Source organism: Hirundo rustica, chromosome 8, assembly GCF_015227805.2.
Source record: "Hirundo rustica isolate bHirRus1 chromosome 8, bHirRus1.pri.v3, whole genome shotgun sequence".
Lineage (NCBI taxonomy): Eukaryota > Metazoa > Chordata > Aves > Passeriformes > Hirundinidae > Hirundo > Hirundo rustica.
In genome coordinates this window covers 27989620-28008122 of record NC_053457.1, presented here as the reverse complement: position 1 = coordinate 28008122, position 18503 = coordinate 27989620, and the positions used below count along the sequence as shown (strand labels likewise).

Sequence of the window (18503 nt, the reverse complement as noted above, 5' to 3'; positions counted from 1 at the left end):
GTTCTTTGCACATTTTATAGAAGGACTTCTGAACTGCATGGCTTCTAAGTGTTGCTATAATGAACTGGGCTTAATAGTTCTAGCAGGCAGTATTCGGCATGAATATTTCTGTTCATCAAAAGCCAGTTCATTGCTTGATTTAGTGATCCCTTACTTGGTGTTTAATACTTTGTTGTCTCTTTAGAATTTCTTTTTTTTTTTTTTTTTTTGCTAACAAAATGTAGCCTCTAACTTAATATTTGTTCATTTTTGCAGAGCTAGAAATGAGTGTCCTACTTTTCATATAAGGCTCTCCAATACCATGATATAGGAGGACATCAGAGGAAGGGAAAGCAGATAGAGGGAGAGAGTCCCAGTAGGGAAAGTATTCTCTTGCACTTCATCAGTTAACCTCTGACGGGAACCATCCATGTGAGGAAGGTCACTTGATGACAGGAAAGCTGGAGAATGCACAGTTAGACATCCATAAGTTACAGAGGAGGAGTGGGAATCTGAAGGGGTGGGTGTGTAGAGAGGGATAATTCCAGGAGATCATGAGGTCAAGAGTTTTACTTATTCTTGGTAAACTCAGAGCAGGGCAGTGTTTTCAGCCATGGACCAATTACTTCCTAAGAGACAAGTGTTTTTATATGTGTGTATGTTACATATACATAGAGAAGGCTTTATGTAAAAACATTTCTCTTCCTTTTGGCCAGCTGCAACCATTTGACACTTGGGGACTCACGTCAAGAGTGTAAACTGCTGTGGAACATTTTGTATTTGGTCCAAAGGGCATTCTGGGTTGTCTTTGTTTTGTCCCTTACTTTATGATCAGCAGAATTTCTTGTAACATCATTCTGGAAATAGCCCAGTTGTCTCCTGTGATCTAAATAAATACATGAGCAGCTGTAGCCTGAATTAAGAATTTGTAATCCTGGAATATTCATTAATAGATTTAAAAAGCAGTTCACAAGTGCTAAACTCCCTGTAACTGATGATTTTGAATTCCTTATAATTTAGGAGACCAGTTTGTTCAGAGACTTTTTTTTTTTTTTTCAACAGAGGGGCAGGAATAAAGGGATATTTAAGTGTGTTTTTCAGGTAAATGCATGCCTCCTGCAAATTCATGCAATTAGTGGCCAAAAACACCCACCATGCAATAGTATCTCCAAACATGTAAATACATTTGAGACTGTTTATTCAGCAGTTCTGATAATGTTCTAAACTTCTGAGTTTTATCCTAGAATGTCAATCTAGGTCTGAGTTGGCTTCAAAGAGCTGAACTGGAACTATTGCTAGAAATTGAACTTTACAAGGAGCATGGGCACACATACTTATTACCTACTTAGGACTTAAAAAAACAGGATTCTGTTTCTTACCAGGTTGTGAGCTTCCATGGGTATACTGAGAAATCCATGAAATTAATAAAATCTCCATGTTTTCAGACAAATGACTGGTGAGACTGACTGGAAGTTACTGTCTTAAATTACTTTAAAATCACTAACATTTACAGTTTCGTAGTTTCACAGGGTTACCAAATGTCCCTTGTCATTATGGACCATAACAACCCTGAAATGCTGCAAACAAGCAGTTTCCTCACAAGGAGCTTGCTGCTTGCTGTTTTGGAGTTAACTTCCACATGCACAACATTATTCCTTTTTCTTTTTTTTTCTTGTAAGGCTTGCATGGATTTTTTTAGGGTTTCTGGCTTCCAATAAAACTTGCAGATTGAAGAGCAAAACCTGTGTATCTCAATATTGAAAACAAGCCTAAACAAAAAAAATCCCCAGTACTGATGTACCTTGGTTTTAAATTTTTTTTCTTTACAGATTGATTAAAGAAAATAAAAAGCATCAGGAACTGATTTTGGAAATTTGCTCAGAAAAGGACAACTTAAAAGATGAATTGAAAAAACGAACAGAAACAGAAAAGCAGCACCTCAGCATTATTAAACAGGTACAGATAGCAAACCAAAAGTGCTGATTAGTATTTCACCTGTCTATAATGTCACTGTTGCCACTGTTGAACAGGGCATCATCCCTGGTAGCACAGAGAAGGTGGGAATGCCCATGCTTATTATCCTAAGCATTTTAAGAGGATAAATCTATTCTTGTATTCCAAGAAATTTTCTAAAAGCCTTTAGGGAATGCGGATAAATTGATTTTCTGGATTGTGTTCTGTATCTGGAAGTCTCTGCTGTGGAAGTAGCAGGTAGTAAGTAGAGGCCTTTGCTCAAGGGCTTGTTAGAACCACAGCAGGCAAAAGAGGACCATGGTGTGTACATGGTGTAGGCTGGTTTTAGTGTGGGAGGAGAAGATTTCACACCAGGTATCACTGCTGGTCTGTTATCAGCTCTCTGCTGATGGCCCTGCAGCTGGCTGGCCAGCTTTATAAACTGATTACAGTTATAGCTTGGAAATCTTACAAGAGAAGCATTTAAAATACTAATTTCTGTTTGTCCAAGTGCTGGTGACTGTCCTGGTTGTCGGGTTTCTTTGTTGGTGTTTGCATCACACAGAAATCTGTTCACAGAGCAGGGTATCAGGCTTGAAGTTCTAGAGGAATATATTCCTGTAACATATTCATATATTCATGGTTGATTTCAGAGAATATTTGAAAATCCATGATGTGACTGAAAATTGAGTTGAAAAGTGTTATTTTTAGGCTACAAGCTGGAATTGCTTGTGCCTGAATAAACCAGTGTGAGCAGCTCCCTTGTATCTTGTCTGTATTTCCATGGTAGCTCTGTCATGAGTCATGTATGATTTCATGAAGCTCTATCATCCAGCAATTGCTTTATTCCAATCTGAAAAAAAGTATTTGTGAGGGTGTTTGTGATACTACATGCCTGCAAGCGATTTCAGAAAATATTCTTTTGCACTGTAATAGTTTTATATGGCTGTTGATAGCACCTGGAGCTGTAAGAGGCATTGAAGTGAAACACATTTTTTCATTTGTGATGGTAGTGTTTGATTGTTAGAATTTCTGTTATTAGTGCTTTATGTTAACTTCTATGTAAATGAAAGCTTGGCTGTACTCAGAGCTCTAAACAAACTGTACCTGCCTGCTTGTACATGTGAAGCTTTTCCTCTGGCAAATGATGCATTTGCAGAGCAAATGCAGAGTGTGGTCAAGTCATGGTATGGTAACAGAAGCAAATTAGGTGGTTCTTGCTTCCTACACAGCAACTTGGGATTGCACAGAATTTACAGTACCCACCCTGAGATCCTGCCCCTTCTCCCCCGAAGCAAACAAAACCCCCTAACGTGGGTGAGTTGGCTTTCCCCTGGGACAAGAGGAGAATCCTGAGGCACAATTAGAACAACGTTTGGGCAGCGTCGCAGCCTCTGCAGCCACCGCGCTGCTCCTGCTGGACTTGCATGACTTGGCAGGGAACACACTCTGGGAAATGTTCCACTTAACACTGGGGATTATTCTTCAGCTGCATCAGGACTCTGACTTGGTTCCCTAAGTGGCTAAAAAAGGTGCCAGCACGATGACTAAGCTCATCTTTATTTGCTGAGTGATTTTTCAATGAATTAATTCTGATTCAGTGTGGATGCATGGCTGCTTTGCTGGCATGGTGAAGGCTATGGCACAAGGGTAGGGACAAAAGGGTGGAAGGTGAAGCAACCTCAGATAGCAGCCAGCTCTGCTCTGGCACTTGCTGTCAGTCTGGTTTTTTGTGTAGTAAATCACTGTGCCTTGTGTTTTACTTGTTTCGAAACATCTTCAGTCTCACTGAAGATGAGAATTGACATCTTTCATGCTTTTACTAGTCATGCAAAGCTAGATGTTGATATGGGTGGTTGCAGCTTGACAAGTGTAAAATACAGGTAAATATCTGTTGAAGCATCTAATTTTGTGTGAAATATGCCTGCCTGTGTAAAGCACGATCAAAGAGTTATTTTCGCTATAATTATATCGTGATGTTATGTTTTAGCTGGAAGCAAGAATAGAAGAGCTTAATAAAGAAGTGAAAGCTGGCAAAGACAGACTTGTAACTCAAGATGCAGCAGCCAAAAATACTATTCAGCAGTTGCATAAAGAGATGGCCTTTCGAATGGAGCAGGTAATAATGGAAAAACTTTAACTGTTGAACATCTACATTATTGAACAAACTTGGTTCTTGTAGGAAGCATACTGGATTGCTACGTAAGACAAAATTTTCAAAATTTCTAGTGTGCAGTTATATAGGCATTTTTGATAACTGTCAGCAGTGAATTTCCAAATAGCTGTTAACACTTCAGAGTGCCTGATACCTCTTTTAAAAAATACCTATTTTTATATGTACTGAATTCAGCCCTTAAGGAAATCTCATTTTCTTTACCTGTTAGCTGAACTTGATTCAAAAGGAGCTAAAAGCTGGCAGTAGCTTTTTTCAGACAGGCTGTCAGAAAATTAATATTTTTTTTCAATTCCAGCACAAAGCTCTTATTTTGTCTTTATGTATTACTGAAAACTGGTATTTCCTTTTACCGTTTTAGTATCGTATTATGCCAAGTATTTTCTCTGTTGCATGTATTCTAAATCTCAGTGTCTTAATTTTACTCTTGTTTTTTTCTAATTTGAAGCAGAACTTGTTAGTGCTGGCTGGGGGGAAATCTGTAAAGTAAGCCACTGAAAGGGAGCCAGCTGAAAAATAAGCCACTGGGTAATGATTGTGCAGTTGGCATGTGGATGAAGTAAGACAAAGTACCAGTACTGAGTATTTGCAAAATCATTTTGTTCCTAAAATTTGTACTTCATTCTTTCTAAAGAAATTACTAATGTATTGATAACTCATTTAAGATGTTCATCGGTGAACATCTACTGCATGCTACTCTACTGCAATATTAAAAATATCCAGTTTATTATGAGATACAGGGTTTGATTCATTGTGTTTTGATTTTTTTCAAGGCAAACAAGAAATGTGAGGAAGCTCGCCATGAAAAGGAGACGATGGTGATGAAATACGTCCGCGGGGAGAAGGAGTCACTCGACCTTCGAAAGGAAAAGGAGGTGCTTGAGAGGAGACTGAGAGATGCAAACAAAGAAATAGAAAAGCTTACAAATAAAATCAAACAGCTTTCTCAGGAAAAAGGAAGATTGCATCAGCTCTATGAAGCTAAGGTACTCCAAGTAAAGCTGTGTGACTTGATTAAAAGCACTGCCAAAACAACTGTATCACTTGTTCGCTGTTGTACTTGGTAAAAGAAAGCTGTTCTCATCCAGGTTTTTGCTGCACAGCTGTGAAAGTGCCTTTCTTCCAAGGGAAGGGGAAAAAGTAACTCAGTTCTCATTGCAATCTTTTTGAAGTTCCTTTTAATATTTCCCTGAATATTAGTTTGTGAAACATGAGGGATTTTTTTAATTTTTTTTTTTTTTTTAACAAAATTGGGAAGACAGCTTGTTGCAGAAGTCTAGATTTTGAAGTAATTTCTAGCTTCGTATTTTTTTAAAGGCTGCAATGGCATTAAATTATTGCAGTCTTTTTGTTGTTTTTCTGTGGTTTCACTCTGCATTTTCTCTTTTGTACTTCTAAAAATTGATAATAGAGCAATAGAATTTTTCATCCAAAATTTTACCACTCCTTTTTAGAAAGCAGTAAGAGATTATTATTAATCTGAATCTTGTTGTATTGTTCTTCACAGCTGCGCTTTACAATTCTATTTCATGTGGAAGATCCAAAAATTAATAAATGACTAGAAATTACGATTCTGAAACAAAAATCACCTCTGTGGTGCTTTGTCTTTTCACAGATATTGAAAATGACCATATAGTAACAGTAATGCAACCTTACCTTCCTATTCAAACCACAACACTATTGTTTTTTGGGGTTTTTTTCCCCACTGGATTAAAGCATTATTGGGCATTGTGATATATGTGCATGATTTTGCAAAACCCAGACATAAAGAAAAAAACCAACTCGATAACAGGACAGGAGTTTTGTTGTAGAAACACTGGATCATTTAATTCTATAAAAAAACCTGTGAAATTTTCTCAGGATGGTGAAGCCACTCGACTCAACAGAGAAATAGAAAAATTGAAAGAAGAAATCAATTCTCATGTTATCAAAGTAAAATGGGCTCAGAACAAACTGAAAACAGAAATGGATTCACACAAGGTGGGTGAAGTGGGGCTGATATCATTACATGAAAATATAGTCAGGGTAATGTAGTTGTTATAGTATTTACTTTTTATGTACTGTTTCTAATGTGCTAATGTGCAAATTTCTGTGTAATTTGAACACTTGCAGCAAAAGTTAGAATAGTGCTCTCAAATGGTGATACTGAAATAGAAATCTTGAAAGGATGTGAAAGGGGATTCTCTTTAACTTGGTCATCAAATTTTAATTTGTTGTTAGGTTTGTTTTTTGAGGGGTTATTTGTTTGAAATAACTTTGTTTTTAAGTGATAGAGTTAAATCTGCTGTCTAAAAGTGTGCACGGCACATACAGAAGAGATCCTTCAATGTTGGGTCAAATGGAATTATATAAAGTAACAGTTGAATGGAAGCAATGGGAAAAGTCGTGTTGGAACTTTTGTTTTGTTAATTCTTTTCAGACTGAAAAGGAAGTTTTATTATGAGAAATGTGCTTTTTAGATGAAGTTAAGTAAATGGGTTTTACTAGGCTTAACCCATTCTTTTAATTACTATTTTTGTAGGAAACCAAAGATCGCCTCAAAGATGCAATGACAAAATTAACTGAAGCAAAAGAAGAAGGAGATCAGATAAGGAAAAACTGTCAAGAAATGATAAAATCCTATCAAGTAGGCACATTTTCTCAAGAAGTCAAATTATTGTTTAGTGCTCGAGTCTCCTTTTTAATTTCTTTCTAGCTTAAGCTGTAGCAGGGAAGAATTCTCCTGTGTGATCTCCAAAGCTGAGATGAATAGTGACTGTTTTTTTGCTTTACTGGAAAGTTGTTAAATAAAAGAGAAAATGTTTATCTTGATTGGCGTGCAGCATGGGAGTCTTTCTTGGCACGGTCAGGATTATCAGAGATGTACTTACAGGAAAGACTCAGTGATGTGAAAAGCTGTCTGTACAGTCATAGAATAGAAAGGGAAACATAAAACTCTAAAACTCTACTTATATTTCTTCAATTCTTTTAGGAGTCAGAAGAAATCAAATCTAATGAATTGGATGCAAAATTCCGGGTAACTAAAGGAGAACTAGAGAAACAAATTCAGGAGAAGTCTGATCACCTAGAGGTAAACGTGTGGTGTCCACTTCGTGGTTAAGAATTCCATGAGATTATAATTTTAAGAGTCTTATTTTAAGGTGCTTACATTTATGCCTGATTCTTTGGGTTTTGTCTGGTTTTGTGGTCTAATACTAAATCCCAGGTGTCTGCCCTCCAGCACTGCTTTTTTGGAGGATGTCTTCAGGAATTGCCTTGGATTCACATTTTAAAAACAAAGTTAGGGGGAAAATATGATACAGTGAAGGTGAAATAACTTCTCTTTCATCTGTAAACATGAATGCTGCTGTAAGTAAAAGAACAAATTCAACTGAGTCAGGCCTTTCTCTGACCAGTATTTTGCCCACATACGTGGGAAAGTGAGACAGGGACCAACCTCTGTTCTTTGTAGAGATTTACTAGCCCCAAAGGGAAATTCTCTAATGATGCTGTATCTGCTCACAGCTCATCTGTGCACATGCCATCCTCAGAGGTGACCAAGTGCCAGTTTCCTCAAAGCTTTCCTAGGGCCTGTTGTGCCATAGATTTGTGTACCTGAAACCAGAGTGTGCAGTCTCAGTTTTCTCAGTTCTCCTGAGAATAAAGAAGCTTTGAGGTTTTGCTTTCCTTTCTGAAGAAGTAAACCAAGCTTTAGGGTACTTGTTCTGCCTCAAGCTCTCTCAGCTGCTGTGGTGGCCTGTATTGGCCTAGATTCCTTTTTTTTTTTTTTTTTTTTTTTTTTTTTTTTTTGAGGTGCCACTGTACATTTAGTTTTCTCAATGAGCTTTTAACCCTCTAAACAGGTGCATCATGCAAAAATAAAAGAACTGGAAGACTTGAAGAGAACATTTAAGGAAGGCATGGATGAGCTTCGAACACTGAGAACAAAGGTAAGATGTGCTGATTGGAGTGGAGCTGAAAGCGCAGTGCTGGGGTTTTGGAACAAGAATACATTCGATTCCTAATTGTACTTTTACTTCTTTGGGAATAAGTAGTGTGGTTAGAGATTGGCTGGCATGAGGCTGGAAAGGATACCTAATTGTTGGCTCTGGATAGCCTTTTTTTCAAGGAGTATGAGCTGATCTGTAACACAACAGTGTTTCGCTTCATGGTGTGCATCTCATTTGGCTGAAAAGTTAAGAATAATTTTAAATTTGTAATGCTGCAAATAATTTAAATTTTCTAAATTTAGTATAAGCAAAATACTTGTATGCTTCTCCTACCTGTGAAATGAGTTTGGAGCTCTGGTAAGGATGTTTTGCTGTCCATAACTTGTGGACAGTCTGTAGAGCAGCTCAATAGCACTGTGGAAAAAGGGAGGAAGACATAGTAAGGAGTTGCCTTGGTAACTGGGGTAACATCATATCTGTGGACCCTGATCCATTAGGCTGATAAAGTTTGAGCCTTTGGACAAAACTTATGCTAAGCACACTTGTTGAATTTCTTGTTTGTTTTTTCTGACTCTATTTGCTCTGAAATACTTCGGGATATTGTTCTAAGTTGCTTGGAACCACTGAAAAATGAACCCATGAGCTTTGTACAACTGTCTAGACATATGATCAGAATAATTCAGCTCTGAAGTTTGTGAAACTAAATAGTTTCTGGTTTTATTCTTTTTTTCCATTTAGGTGAAGTGTCTAGAGGATGAGCGCTTAAGAACAGAGGATGAGCTGTCCAAGTATAAAGAAATAATAAACAGACAGAAAAGTGAAATTCAGAATTTGCTGGACAGAGTCAAAACTGTAGATCAGCTACAGGATCAACATCAGAGGTACAGCTGTGCACTTTGAGTAATGATTTAAAAGATTATCTGAGATGTAGAAGGGTTTGTTTTATTGAAGTTATTGATGCTTTAAATGTATTGCAATTTGAGGAATGCCTGTCCTGATTTAAATCAGTGTTACTAATATTGAAGATAACCTTGGTAGCCTCTTAAAAAACAAGGGGATTGAGACTGGTAAATCTAATTTGGTGTGTCTCATAATTAGAATAACAAGAGCCTGATTTCCAGCATACTCTACAGGAAATTGTCTTCTAGGTGTCTGCTCAGTGCTTGTTTTGTTGAAAGATGGAGGGGAACAATTAAACTGGAAAGATTAATTGCTTTCAAATTGTGATGGATGAATGGAAGTACTTAATGAAAAGAATTTTACTTACTTGGCAGATGCTGTATGCAGGCAGTATGGGGCACTTTTCTTTCTAATGGACTGGAATTCATTCTGCAGTGTTGAATTTTGCTCATTTAAGAATGTGGGGGAAATAATCTCAGGGGAGGGCGAGGCTCATGCAGGATCCAGGAGTGTCTGAGCATGTTCCTGTGTCTGTGGGGTACATATGGACTGGGATATACAGTTGCTGGCCACTCTCTGGTTCCAGTGGTGTTGCATAGATGGAGTTAGAGGAATGTCAGATAGGCAGAACCACCCATGTTTCTGTCCCTCTCATGCTGATAAACAGTTCTTATTTATCATTGAAAATTATTTCTGTAGTTATAGGCTTTCTTCAGGGTTTAGCAAATCAAACATTTTCCATTTGCTGTGTGCTGGTCACCGTGGTGTCATCAGCCTTTCCAGGGAAACTGCTGGAGCCTACACCTGGATCAGTAATAGATATTTTTCACTTGGAATCTTGCCAAATGGAATTAAAGTGGATGTGATCAAAGTGTGAAACTACAAATGTGTGTTTCCACTTATCTTTTCCTCTCAGTAATTGAGACATGCTTAAATATGTCTCGTTACTATTCAATTTGAATTTTCTTTTTCAGTATCCTTCCCATACAACATTTATTATCCCTTCATCAAATTCCATATTGTCTTTTATTTCAATTTCAAGGCAGACATCCTGATACGTATAAAGGCTATATTATAAAATGAACATTCAGCTATCTTTGTTCACTGGAGGAATATGATTTTAGGTTGAATACTGGGAAGAACTTCATGGCTGATCTGGGTACTGATCACCTCCGGTGCTCCTTGCTGTCCTTCATTTGCAAATTTATAAGGATAAGCTACACATCTCTTTTAGAATGGTCTAAACCTTTAATTTTGTCTGATCCAACCCTGACTGCTAGGCACAGATTTCTCATGTCATAAGGAAACAACATATTTGGAAATATAAAATACAAACATACCCTTCTGGCACATATTTTTAAATGGGAGCTACAGGTGAGATATTTTGCAGCACAAATGACTGGGTCTTGGCTCTTCTTGGATAAACAAATCATTACAGGATTGTTGATTGAAAGTGAATTGGTCCTCCTCATAATTACCCTGTCTGTCAGGAAATTAAATGAGATGTGTGCTCTTGCGTTGTGTAATTTTAATTTTATTTTTAAATTTGAATATACATACTCCCTGCAAGAAAGGTGAGGTTTTTTTTCTGCTGATGTTAGAAAGTAAAGTTTTGGAAAAGACGTATAAAATCTTATGATTGAAGAAGTAATGAACTAATACTGCAAGAGCAAATAAGAGGGATGTTTTTAGTCTGTAACATTTTTAACAGCTATTTAATTTTGCAATTAATTTCAAACACTTTCTGTATAATGTTAATGATAACTGAAGACACAGCATTTTTCACTGAGATGGATTGGATGTGATAGATCAAAGGTCTCCTAATGTGAGTCTTTCAGTAGAATTAAAAACTTGTTTTCTAGAGGGGGAGGACTTGGTTTTTGGGGGAGGACTAGTGGAGTAAGACAGGCACTTTGATTCAGAGCTGCAGGGCTTGGGTAAGGATGTCAGAAATCACCGTACTGGTGTCCTAGAGAAATCCAAACTGGAATATTTCCCTGTCTCTTAAAGATAAGGCCTCTTACAGATTTGCCTCTTACCCCACCTTGGCTGGGTTTGCAAACATTCCTCTTACCTACCAGGTCTAGTTTTGAGGGTTTTGTTTGTACCCTGATCTGAAGGTCATGTGGAGAAATGGAGAGATGGCCTTCCTTGAGGAGCTAATGCCTGTGTCCTCTGTGGGATGCGGAAATCTGTCATTTCAGCACCGTAGCATGTCATGAAACCAAGTGGAAACTCCCTTGACATTTAAAATGATCCAGTGACTAACAGATCCCCCAGGGTCATGAATTGTTCCCCTGCCTTATTTGGGCTTGACCTGAATGCTTTTATTGCAGTAAAGCTTCATAACTTCAGGCTCAGGTTATTGCTAATGAGATACAATTGTTTTGACAGAGATGAACAAGAAATCAATGCTCTAAAGGAAGAAACAGATGGTTTCAATTCTCTGGTTGCTGATCTTCAGAAGGACATTGAAGGTAGTCGGAAAAGAGAATCTGAGCTATTGGTATTCACTGAGAAATTAACCAGTAAGAATGCACAGCTTCAGTCTGAAAACAATTCCTTACAGAGCCAGTTGGATAAGCTTTCTTACAGTGAAAGAGAGCTGCAGAATCAGCTGGAGTGTGTTCAGCAGACTAAAGATGATCTGGTGAGTACAGTGGGAAGCTTGTTTTTGCTCTAGTAAGATGTCTGATGCAGATAAAGATGTAGCACATGAATACCATCCTGTACCTTCACTCACCTGACTGCAGTTTCTCCTTGAGTTTGCCATTAGTAGTGGTGGGACATGAACACCTCATGTTCCCTAGCTGAAAGAAATCCTGAGGCACACTGCACTGGAATGAGGAGGTGTCACTGTGTTGCTCTTTGTGGTTTTTTGGCAACAGAGAGTTGTTCTCTGTGCAGCTGTAATTGAAACAGACAAAAGGTTCTAATTTGCCTGTGAAATTTATTACTGTAAACTGTTCCTCAGGTGCTGTTTGTACTATGAGATAAATGTCATTTTTAATAAACTTAGTGTCATGAAAGGTAATGTGACTTTATACTGTATCATGTAGAAGTTTTGGAGGTAGTTGAGGAATCTTACTATTCATGTGAAGTGCTAGTGTGCATCCTAAATAATAAATGTAAAGTGAATGATTCCCAGGTGAAGAGCATATTTAGGGATGTTGAGCATGCGCTATGATTAGGCTAGAACGTTTTTTGTGCATGACTGAAAATGAAATCCCAATTTCAGTCCATCAGGTTACAGAAGGAGGAGGATCAGCGAAGGTCAGAGGTTGAGACCCTGCAGGCTCAGCTGGCCTCAGAGCAGGAGGAAGTGTCAGCGCTGAAGACCCGCGTGGATGAACTGAAGGATGACCTGGCTACCCAGAAGCGCAAGCACGCGGCAAACCTGAAGGACCTCACAAAACAGCTTCAGCTAGGTGGAGATTCTTTTCACTTCTGAGTCAACCCCTTCAGTGTCTGGTAGAGACTCAGGTCCTGTCTGTGAGTGCTCAGTGCTTGAGTGTCAGCCTTCAAGCTCTCCCTGTCCCTGAAGGCAAGGAGGGAGAGCAAGCTGGACCTTGTGGAAACTGCAGTTACAGGCCTTTGTGTTAATTTTCAGTCTAAAATGTAACTTTTGAAGTGGGCTTAGACATGAAATGAATATTTACTTCTAAAGAGCTTAGTCTTTGTTATGATGTATCTGACTACTGAAATGTCACTGTAGGTGTATATGGATCCTGGTCTGTGTAGGAGTATATTCAGAAGTTGCCAGAAGTTTCCCAGTTGCTGACTGTATCAGGAATTGCTGGTGACAGTTATTTTTTCAGTACATTAAACAGAACTCTTCAGTTTTTAAAGCTGGATATGGAGAGACTGATGACTGATTTTGTCTACAAATAGAAGTCATCAAATACCCAACAATGCATACACTCTGAATGCAAATAGATTTGAAGATAATGAAATGTGTTTAAGTGTGTTTGAAATAAGAGATCCTATTGGCACTGTGCAAGACAAGTTCCGTGTCCCTTTTTGTGCATATAAGAACAGCTGTGCGCTTTCCCTCTTGATCCCTAGTGAGTGAGTGGTGCTTCTGGCACAAGTACTGCAGTAGTGGAACGCTTAGGAGATGCTGGAAGAGAGTTTGCCAGCATCTGTCATAATTTACAGGGCAGACCTAATCAAAAGTAAAATCAAATGGAAGTCTTACTGGTCCCAGTTAATCCTATATATGGCATTACCCCTTCAGCTGACAGCTACAGCGGTGTGTAGGGATCGTGGTGGGTGTTACATCCAGGCACTTCATGGCTGGGGCCAGAGGGAGGTAGGAAGCTGTTGGGGTTTTATTTTCAGTTGTCACGTCATGTTAAATTAGTGCAGATGATTAAAGGTTCTGTATGTTGGGTAACACTGTAATTTTTAGTTCTTACTCTGCTATTGGTAATCATCATTTTGTTAATACTTCTAGCACGGAGGAAATTGGATCAGATGGAAAATGGTAATTATGACAAAGAAGTCAGCAGCATGGGGAGCCGTTCCAGTTCATCAGGTAATGGAGCACATAGCAGGGCTGCCAAACAGCCCTTCAGTCTTAACAAGGTTGCCACAGTGTGCTTGCTCTTTATGTGGTTTGTGCATATGCAGTGTGTGGGCAGGCTCCCATTAAAACTGACAAAATAGCCTCTAAGCACCAAAATGCACTTGACTGACTGCAGTTGTAGGTGCCTATTATGAGGTTAAAGTCTAATGTTTATGATGTTTATATATTTTGGTTCTTTTTAAGTACCTGCCTTTCTTACTTCGTTGCTTTTATGTTTGGAGAAAGCTCAAGAGGACTCCAGTTTACAAAGGACCCTTTTACATGCTGCCAGAGGCAAAATAAAAATGAGCAGTGGCTTCCCACATTGTTTAATTGCCCTATTGACAGTTGCAAGTGTGCAAATGAGAAATCAATTAGCATCATTAGAGACCTCAGTGGGTTTATGTAATATTCATTACTTTCTATCCAGTTAGAGCTAAAGGAGTGATCTTTAGCACTGGAAGCAGCATGTTGCTTTCCTCGATATCTTTGGGTTTTAAGTTAGGTTAGTTCTGTCCAGATGTCCTGTAATCTCTGTGTGAGAGAGGCAAATGCTTAGAAAGAACAGCAGGAAGTAAAGAAAATACTGCAAGCTCTAAGTGACCAGTGCTGCAGAGTGTTTAATATGTAGGGCTTCTGTGAGTCTATACTGTTTTCATTGTATTGTAATTTTAGTTTACTCCAAAATGCACATTTAAAATCAGCTCAGTCCTGTGCAAAGTAAACAAACATGAAGGTGTTTAAGTGGGAATAAGCATTCCTGAAGGGAGCACACTTACACCAAAGGCAGTGCACCCACAGGAGGGGACTGCACTGCTGTCCCAGCATGTCACATTTAAACGCTGTAAGGATCCTTTAGAGAGAACCCCACTAACATAAAGGGAAACTGGCATCCTGGGGAAAGTATCCTCAGCTCCTGACAGGTGGTGAGGGCATGCACAGTTCTCCTGGGGGCACTTCACCTGATGTAAGATCTGAGGGAGTTTTTACAAAACCCGCTGTGTTGGCAGGGTCCCTGAACGCGCGGAGCAGCAACGAGGATCGCTCGCCTGAGAACACGGGCTCTGCTGTGGACAGCTTCCCAGAGGTGGACAAGGCTGTCTTGGTTGAAAGAATACTGAGGCTGCAGAAGGCACATGCTCGAAAAAATGAGAAGATGGAGTTTATGGAGGATCACATTAAACAGCTGGTGGAGGAAATCAGGAAAAAAACAAAGTATGTTCTGTGTTCTGTTCCTGCAGGTTTTCAGCGTTGAGCTGATGCACTGGACAAGTATTCTGGTTTTTTTCTAAGAAAAGTAGTTGTCTATATGAAAATGTTTAAAACACTAAAAATACTGCAGTGGCAGTAGATTTTGAAGATGGAATTATTTTTAGGGGTTTTTCCCCTTTTCCCAGCAGTTACAGTAATTGCCAAGTTTTTGGCAATTAGTACTATTACTGATTTTTTTCAGGAGAAATAAACTGACACAAGTGGGTTGCTGGTAGCAAAGTGGTCAGCAGGTGGCTGATTTGAGGTGGACTGCTGCCACTGGATAACAGAAGTGTCCATTCTCTTCATGTGCTTAAAAGGGTGCTGATTTTTTGGAAGGAGAATCTGCATTATTCCAGATGGTACTCCGGTATACATATCAAACAAATGATGTATCTGAGCCAAAGGTGCTCAGTGGTTAATGTGTGAGACAAAATTCCACTTAAATGAAAATCTCATCTTCTAGGATAATATCTGGAGCTTCACTGAGGAGGGTAAGAAATGCTGGCATAAAGCTGCTTCTGAAAGTTGCAGTTGCCTGTTAAGAACAGCCCTTGCTTTATGAGTCCATTTCACAGAACATGATCACAGCTTGGGAAGACTCTTGAGAAGTGACTTCGTAATCCTTTTTTGTCATGTGTAGAAAGACTTGAGATTCCATGTCTGGAGTCCTTCAGCAAAGAAAAGTAGACTTTACAGGAAAGAACTTTTCTTGTCCCAGTCGCTTTTCAGAATACTGAATAAGTAAACCCTTCACCTTGTAGTCTCTTAGCTTACCAGCATTTCCTATATCACTATTGGTATCCCAGGTTTTCCTCTGACATGGAAATTGCAGGAGTAACCGTTTTTGGTAATACAGTACTGCTTGAAAATAAAATTACATCAGGAATCTGAAGTTACTTCAGCCTCTGACTTTTCTCTGTTTGTAATGCTATGATGTTGTTTTTTAATTTTTTTCTCCTCCAGAATTATTCAGAGCTATATTTTGCGGGAAGAAGCTGGAACGCTCTCATCAGAGGCCTCGGACTTCAACAAAGTACACTTGAGCAGGCGTGGTGGGATTATGGCATCTCTGTATACATCTCACCCTGCAGACAGCGGGCTCACGTTGGAACTCTCTTTAGAGATCAACAGGAAGCTTCAGGCTGTGTTAGAAGACACATTACTGAAGAATATTACACTGAAAGTGAGTAGCTGTGCCAGTTCTTCTGCACATTCTTGTGGTTCTCAGATGCTCCCTTCACTGCATACTCTTAAAGGCTTTTCAGAAGCCAGCTCATTGTGATTTGGTGCCACTGGTAGCATTGAGGTTAACCAGGGAGTTATGTGACAGGATTCCCTGCACCTGCAGTTTGGGACCCTCACAGAGTGTGCTGCACTGATGGGCTGCTGCTGGAAATGAGTTCAGGAGTGCCTGTGCCTTTGGCAGGGCAGGGTCTCTCCGTGCTCTCCCCTGGAGCCAGGAGCATGGGCTCTGCCTGCCTGGCCCTCTTGAGCTGCTGGGGCAGCACGTCTGCTGCCAGGAAGAGGTGGCAGCCTGGAAATGGTGTGCCGGCTGCCAGCTGGGCTGCAGGGTTCTGCACAAGCTGGAGATGTCTTGCTGTAATCATCATTCCCCTTGAATGCTAGGGGAACTAGCATTCTACCTTCTAGGTATCCAGAATACTGGTAACTGCAAAAAAGGACTTGCCGAGAGCTTTGAGCTTTTTATTGAAATGAGTTTGGTTTTGTCTGGCTCGAATCATTTGCATTTGTTCTGGATACTTGAAAGTATCAACCTGCTGACATAAACAGTAATTTTGACTTATTAGTACATTTTGTGCTGATGGACTCATTTCCCTGTATAATTTACCTTATCATTTTTTCCCTCCACAAAGGAAAACCTGCAAACTCTAGGAACAGAAATAGAACGGCTTATTAAACACAAGCATGAACTGGAACAGAGAATAAAGCAGACATAACTAAAACTTCTGGGGACTAGCCAACGTGAAGATGCAGAAAAGGCAGGTGCTACAGACCACTGTGTTTTACATTCTGCCTGCCAGCACAAGCATCTGGGTTTTTGCAAAAGAAGCCTTTGTCCACATGGGCTCACTCGTGTGAGAGATCAGCAGGGTTTGGTATCTGTGTGGTTCTGTCTGCCCAGTACCCCTGAGCCTGAGGCACTGCTGAAATTCACTGCGCACTACATTGATCTGAAACTTCTATTTGAAATACAGATGCTTTGCAGTGCAGACTGTTTGGAGTCAGTTGCCATGAGATGTTAATATCTGCACTGTGTAATTAATTAAGTCTCTTAATGATGGAACTTGAAATAAAATAAAGCAAATTATGTCTTAGTTGCTATTGAACATACCCAGTGTTACTGAGCTTTAAGGGCTTTCAGATGTTTATTTCTTTTCTTGCATATTCTTTCTGATCTTTGGGTTGATTAAGCATTTTCAACATATGCATGGAATAATGCTTTGTTACAAAATTTTGGGGTTTAAGTTGTGGCCATGATATTTCATATTTTTTGCTTTAGATTAACATTCAGCTGGTCAATTTCTTTATTCCAGAGGAGTGAAACAACAGTAAAACTAAGGAATTAGAAAGTGTTCTGATTCAGATCTTGAGTTCTTGTAGTTGAAACTAATGTCAGTTCAGCAAATCTTGTAAACCCTTGATCCTTAGATTAAAAGAAGTTGGATATCAGATAATTAGTTAATAAAGTTCTCCGGGCTTCTGCATAGCTAACAGCATTTAAGGAGTTTAAGCTGCCCATTGTAAATCTATGTAAGTACATGCAGTCATGGTGATTGCATCTGTTTCCAAAGACAGATGGAAGCTAATGAAATTTTCTCATCAGCTGTGGCTAGACCAACTAGTGACAATAATGGTAAGAAATAAGAAATAGATCTAAATGGGATTTTAATCTATTGTTGGACTGTGGAAGTGGCACAGAAATCGGCTCAACTCCTTGATTTTACCTTTGTGAAGAATCTGTTGGTCAAATAACTGAAAACTGTTACTTAGTCCTTCCGTGGCTGAGAGAGTGATGGAGGAGGAGTATCAAGGTGACAAGATTTGGTTTAGTCACAACATCATGTTCACATTTTAATTCCAGGATAAGTAATATACAGGATCTGAAATATCTTTATTCCAGCAGTAAATGTGTAGTTTCTGTATCTATTACCTTTTGACCAAAATCAATTGATCTCATCACCATGTAAATACATACTTAAGGTTTTTATTAAATACTTGAACTTCCTATTGACATGAAAAAAAGAGTCAATGTACAATTATGATAGCAATGCTTTAGCTACTTTAATCAAAGAGGGGGGTGTGGGGAGAATCTGTCTTACTGCAGGTACTGTTTGCATCATACACAAAACCAGGGACCTGAATTTGGCAGCACAGAGGAGGATGATTGATCAGACATCTGGGTGACTTAGGGGTGTGAACTCCGTTTTCGTATGCCACTGAGTTGCCTGAGCTTTGTAATCAAACAAATTGAGCAAAAAAGCCTAATTTGGTTTGAATCGTTTGGTTCATGACAGTGGGACTTCCTTCTTGGCCTAAAGGCGTCTCTGAAAGTCCTTGTGGGATCAAGACCTGGTCTGTGGTCCAGAGAGCTTCAAGAGTCTGGGATGGCAGGTCCCTTTAGTATCAAAGGATTAAGTATTCCTTTGGAAAGGGAGAATGGGAACAAATTGTTTAAAACCTGAGCAAGCATTATATTGAAACTGCAAGCCTTTAATCTGGGTGGGTT

At 39.2% G+C, this 18503-nt stretch overlaps 1 protein-coding gene across 2 annotated transcripts in view; it reads left to right on the top strand.

The window, feature by feature from the left end:
* Positions 1-17103, top strand: part of CCDC186 (coiled-coil domain containing 186) — a 31919-nt gene extending 14816 nt beyond the window's left edge. For both annotated transcript variants that reach the window (XM_040071373.2, XM_040071372.1), the window contains exons 3-16: positions 1809-1935; positions 3923-4051; positions 4879-5091; positions 5966-6085; positions 6627-6731; positions 7077-7175; positions 7948-8034; positions 8773-8915; positions 11329-11584; positions 12173-12362; positions 13391-13471; positions 14512-14716; positions 15719-15938; positions 16630-17103. In XM_040071373.2, coding sequence (XP_039927307.1) covers positions 1809-1935; positions 3923-4051; positions 4879-5091; positions 5966-6085; positions 6627-6731; positions 7077-7175; positions 7948-8034; positions 8773-8915; positions 11329-11584; positions 12173-12362; positions 13391-13471; positions 14512-14716; positions 15719-15938; positions 16630-16713 — 2059 coding nt within the window. In that variant the 3' untranslated portion in view covers positions 16714-17103. The remainder of the gene's footprint in view (positions 1-1808; positions 1936-3922; positions 4052-4878; positions 5092-5965; positions 6086-6626; positions 6732-7076; positions 7176-7947; positions 8035-8772; positions 8916-11328; positions 11585-12172; positions 12363-13390; positions 13472-14511; positions 14717-15718; positions 15939-16629) is intronic.
* The last annotated feature ends 1400 nt before the right edge of the window (positions 17104-18503 follow it).